The following is a 4,961-nucleotide window of genomic DNA, read 5'->3' as shown; positions in this document are numbered from 1 at the left end:
CCCATCTTAGAGTCCCAATCTTTCTTTCATTCATTCAACAAATGTGTACTGAGCACCTCCTATGTGCTCCCACACTCTCTCCCCCTCAGATAAGAGACAGACAAACGGACACACACGCACACATACTCACTCTCCTCCCACATGTGGCTCACGCTTCCAGGCCCCGGCTACCCTCACTTAACGGCTAGCTTTCCTTGCCTTACTAACCTTGGGGCCAAATGTCTTCCGTGAGGACAGGAAGGGCGCGCCTATGTCAGGGGCCTGCGAGGGCCCTTATCCCCAGACCTCACCTTTCCGAAGACACGTGCCACCAGTAGTCGGCCCGCTCCACTCCTGCCAACAGGCCGGTCCTGGCAGGCCAAAGGAGCTGCATCCCGCCCACATGACTCGTGCACAAGACACACAGCGGTGCTCTGCATCCAACCGCGCATCACGCTTTTGATTGGCCTACGTCGTTTTTCCATTTCCGGCTGCGGTCCAAACAGAAGCCTATCTTTCGCGCAGCCACGCCTCAAGGGAGGATCCGGGACGCGCCCCATACAGAGAGTGGCGCCATTGGCCTTCGCTCTGATCAGGGGCGGGGCACGGCGAAGACGGGCGGATCTTGGCCTTCTGAGGGCGCACTCAGACCAGGGGCACGGAGAGAGCCGACCGGCACCGGAAAGAGCCGAGTATGGGTGGAGAAGCCCAGGCTGGCCGGAAGCAGAGCCGAGCGCGGCCGGAAGGAGCCGAGCCTGCCCGTAGGGGGCGGAGCGCAGCCGTTCGTTGGGCCGGGCCGAGCCCCAGCCATGGCGGCGGAGGGGACAGCTGTGGCCGGAGGCGGGGCCGTCGGGGGCTGCCCGGCCAGCGACAGCTTGGAACTGTCCAAGTGCGCGGACGCGGCCCCGATCCGGCGACGCACGTCTTCGCTGTCACAGGACGCCGAGCGCCGAGCCTACCAGTGGTGCCGGGAGTACTTGGGCGGGGCCTGGCGTCGGGTGCGGCCCGAGGAGCTGAGGGTTAACCCCGTGAGGTGGGAGGTCAGGGGTCAGCCCTCTCCTGCGCGCGGAGCGGGGCCAGGGGTTGGGCTCGGGCCTTCCCGGCGCCCAGAGTTTGTGCAGCTCCCGTGTGCCCGAACCTGGGGCGGGGCAGGGGCGGGGCCGCGGCCGGCCTGGAGGGCACAGTGACAGCCCGTGACCGGAAGAGGGGAACCGGGAAGGACGGGGGAGAAAGGGGCACTGGGGGTCCAGGGAGGGCGGCGGGGCGGGCGGAGGAGAATGAAGGGGGGGCTGGAGAAGATGGGGGCGCAGGGAACCCCGGGGAGGACCAAGGAGGACGAGGGGGCCTGCGGCGGAAAGGCGGGTGCAGCCAGCCGCAGGCTGAGTGCGCCCTTATGGGTCCGCAGCGGGGGCCTCAGTAACCTGCTCTTCCGCTGCTCGCTCCCGGAACACCTGCCTAGCCATGGCGAGGAGCCCAGGGAGGTGCTGCTTCGGTTGTACGGGGCCATTTTGCAGGTGAGGAGGGCGTGAGGGCCGCAGTGGCTAATGGCTCTAGAACTCGTCACTTAAGGCTAGCGGGTAGGATCATCCCACTGCACAAATGGGAAAACTGAGGTTCACACACTTAAGTAACTTGTCCATTATCGCCCCGCTGGCGAGTGGCAGAGCCCGGCCTGCTAGACCCCAAGGCCTGTGCCCCAGAGCCTCTGGGCAGTAGGACAAGGCAGCCAGCTGTGGTAGAGGGAGGAACCAGAGCCTTCTCACCCTGTGCCAGCTGCAGGCTGCTCTGGCTGCCCTCTTGACTCTGCCCTTTGGTGTCTACCTTCTTTAAGGGTGTGGACTCCCTGGTCCTTGAAAGCGTGATGTTCGCCATCCTCGCTGAGCGGTCACTGGGGCCCCAGCTCTACGGCGTCTTCCCAGAGGGTCGACTGGAGCAGTATATCCCAGTACGAGCCCAGCCCTGACCTCCCTGAGGCACCTCCTGCCCCCAGGCCCCTCCCCTGCCCCCCCCCCAGTCTGCTTTCACCTCCCTCAGCCCCAGGTAGGGGATTTTCCCCAAGATCCTTACCTCCCCCATTCCCCAGCCCTTCCCCTCCTGCCCCAGCCCCCTCACCACCCTGATAGGTTCCTGGGTGCAGAGCCGGCCCCTGAAAACTCAAGAGCTTCGTGAGCCTGTGCTGTCAGCAGCCATTGCCACCAAGATGGCCCAGTTCCACGGCATGGAGATGCCTTTCACCAAAGAGCCCCACTGGCTTTTCGGGACCATGGAGCGGTGAGTCAGGCTCCTCGGGGTTCCTGCACACCTGGCTGGCCCTCGTGCTGGCTGTGACTGGTGGGCCTCCACAGGATAGGCGTCCACATGTTTGTCAGACAAGTCCAAAGAGAGTGGATAGTCTGACCTGAGGGATAGGTAGGTGAGGAGTGATTGAGGGCAGCAGAGTGAACACATCCCATTCTTTGGGCCTCAGGTACCTAAAACAGATCCAAGACCTGCCCCCTACGGGCCTCCCCCAGTTGAACCTGCTGGAGGTGTACAGCCTGAAGGATGAGATGGACAACCTCAGGTAAGGTGAAGAGCAGGGGACAGAGCCTGCTGCCCCATGGGGCCCTCCCGGGATTTGCTGAGGGCTGTGCTCTGGGCCGGGCCCATAAGGGTGCTCTGGTCCTCTGGTCACTGCTGGTTAGGACCCTTGACCCCCTTCCCCTGCAGGAAATTACTGGACTCCACCCCATCACCAGTGGTCTTTTGCCACAATGACATCCAGGAAGGTAGGAAGAGGCATCTGAATCTGCCTGATCGTAAGGTGGGGGGCCAGAGGGTCCTGGGGTGACCAGAACCCTACCCTGTCCCCCCAGGGAACATCTTGCTGCTCTCAGAGCCAGAAAATGCCGACAATCTCATGCTTGTGGACTTTGAGTACAGCAGTTACAACTACAGGTGAGGGGGTGTCTGTTCCCACGGACTGTTCCCCATCTCTGCATCCCACCTGCAGATTGAGTGTCCACCTTACTCCCCAGGGGCTTTGACATCGGGAACCATTTCTGTGAATGGGTTTATGATTATACGCACGAGGAGTGGCCTTTTTACACAGCGAGGCCAGCAGACTACCCCACCCGGGGGCAGCAGGTGTGTGGGCCAGAGGTGGATGGCAGGAAGAGGTGGGGAGGGGCAGGGAGGTTCAGTCTGGAGGGAACGGCACCAAAGGGAGTTGACTGAAAACACTGACTCTGCTGGTTTCAGCTCCATTTTATTCGCCATTACCTGGCAGAGATAAGGAAAGACAAGACCCCCTCCCCAGAGGAGCAGAGGAAGCTGGAAGAAGACTTGCTCGTGGAGGTTAATCGGTGAGGGAGGAGGGCAGGGCACAGAGGAAACGGGGGCTGAGGAAGAGGGTGGGCAGTCAGATTCACCAGGTGGCAGGTAAGCTGTGTCGCCGAGTGGAGGCAGGGAATGAGGAGGAGGTCTGGGTGGTGGAGACAGGACAAGGGGGTTAGGGCGGTGGGGCAGGGGTCAGAGGGGAGGGGCTTGACCAGCCCAGGGGAGGGGCACTCCAGCAGTGCCACATGTGCCCTTGCCCACCCACCCAGGTATGCCTTGGCGTCTCATTTCTTCTGGGGTCTCTGGTCCATCCTCCAGTCATCCATGTCCACTATAGAATTTGGTTACTTGGTAAGTAAACCAGAAGATGGCTGTATTAGGGATAGGTGGGGGCAGCAGGGCTGCGCATCCTCCAGGAGATGCTGAGTGGCGTGGTCAGACTTCTCCAGGGCTGGGGTGCTGGCCTGAGCCTTCTCACTGCTGGGGGGACGGATTTCCTTCCTAGGAGTACGCCCAGTCTCGATTCCAGTTCTACTTCCAGCAGAAGAGGCAGCTGACCACCCTCCACCCCAAGTCCTGACCTCCCCACCCTGAGGTTTCCCCGGAGCCTCCAAGGCAGGACCTTGGAGGGAGGCCCTGGCACTGGGGCTGAGCCCCGCACGCTGGAGAAGTTGAGGCTGACATGTCCCTGTGCCCGTGGGAGCAGGGAGCCCGGGGCTGTGTACCTTCAGACAATAAACTTCTTCACATAATAAACAGCTTCTTCCTTTCTGCCTTGAACCCTGGCCTGACTCTGCTCTGAAGCAGCAGGAAGTACCCAGCCGCGAATGGGAGCAGGTTGACAGGCCCTGCTCTGAGCCTGTTCCCCGCTCTCTGTAGAGCCCGGCCGGACGGTGCACTGCACTTACGTGGTTGTGAGGGTTACTCGGGGCCAACCGGGGCCCCACGCCCTGCGGCCTCCTTTCCTCAGCTCCAGGTCCGGAGTGATAAATGCTAGGACTCTGGGGGAGGTGGGGTGGAAGAGGGCCTAGTGGGGCTGTCCAGGCAGCTCAGCTGATACTCAGTGACCTTTCCCCTACATTTGACTATTTTTAGCTCGAATACACCACACTCGCGTGAGATTCTGGGTACCCCCCGCCCCAAGACCTTACAGCAACCTTCAGCTTGCAGAAACCCGCCCCCTACTCCCGAGTCACACCGCGCTGGGGGAGGGGGTTCTGGGTCCCGCCCCACGTTTTCCGACCCCGATTTGGGAGTGGGTGTCAGGTTCCTGGTGAGGGCGGGGCAGGGGTGGCCAGGACTGAAGGACGGAGGGACACGGGCCAGAGCAGCCGGCCCTACAGACCTACAGACCAGAACAAGCCCGAGCCGTGAGTACGGGCAGTGCAGGGCAGCCCAGGCCGACGCGGGGACGAGGAGGACACAAGGGAGGCCCGCGCGGTCGGGGCGGGGTGCGCCCCAGACCCTGCCTCGTGCCCGGCCGGCACCACTTACCCGGCGTCTCCAGGCCTGCCCGTCCCCCTCCCTGACGCCCCTGCCTCGAGGTCCCCTTTGCTGTCCAGGGGGCTCCTCGAGCTTTCACGGCACGAACCCTTCCCGACCCGCCATCCACTGTGGCGGAGCCCGCCCAGAATGCCGGGCACGAGGGTTCGGCAGCCGTTGGC

General features: G+C 62.7%; 1 protein-coding gene across 2 annotated transcripts; it reads left to right on the top strand.

The window, feature by feature from the left end:
* Nucleotides 1–788: 788 nt before the first annotated feature.
* CHKB (choline kinase beta) lies at nucleotides 789–4,009 on the top strand. Of its 2 annotated transcripts, XM_004380032.3 has the most exons (11): nucleotides 789–1,012; nucleotides 1,385–1,493; nucleotides 1,811–1,924; nucleotides 2,117–2,250; nucleotides 2,447–2,542; nucleotides 2,689–2,747; nucleotides 2,835–2,916; nucleotides 2,997–3,105; nucleotides 3,220–3,323; nucleotides 3,567–3,648; nucleotides 3,803–4,009. In XM_004380032.3, the coding sequence occupies exons 1-11, from the start codon at nucleotides 789–791 to the stop codon at nucleotides 3,875–3,877; spliced, it is 1,188 nt and encodes a 395-aa protein (XP_004380089.1). In that variant the 3' UTR covers nucleotides 3,878–4,009. The 2 variants fall into 2 exon arrangements, with proteins under 2 accessions (XP_004380089.1, XP_023590279.1); XM_023734511.1 differs by lacking the exon at nucleotides 789–1,012 and having other exon boundaries at nucleotides 1,242–1,493; nucleotides 2,063–2,250.
* Nucleotides 4,010–4,961: the final 952 nt, after the last annotated feature.

Source organism: Trichechus manatus, unplaced genomic scaffold (genome assembly GCF_000243295.1).
Source record: "Trichechus manatus latirostris isolate Lorelei unplaced genomic scaffold, TriManLat1.0 scaffold00069, whole genome shotgun sequence".
NCBI lineage: Eukaryota > Metazoa > Chordata > Mammalia > Sirenia > Trichechidae > Trichechus > Trichechus manatus.
The sequence above is the reverse complement of the archived record's forward strand: the minus strand, read 5'-3'. Positions and strand labels throughout refer to the sequence as shown.

Bases quoted from the DNA above. Each gene is read 5' to 3' on its own strand.
- CHKB (XM_004380032.3), top strand. From the start codon at position 789: ATGGCGGCGGAGGGGACAGCTGTGGCCGGAGGCGGGGCCGTCGGGGGC. The intron at 2,251-2,446 runs GTGAGTCAGGCT...TTTGGGCCTCAG, and splicing joins CTTTTCGGGACCATGGAGCG to GTACCTAAAACAGATCCAAG. The intron at 3,324-3,566 runs GTGAGGGAGGAG...CCACCCACCCAG, and splicing joins TTGCTCGTGGAGGTTAATCG to GTATGCCTTGGCGTCTCATT.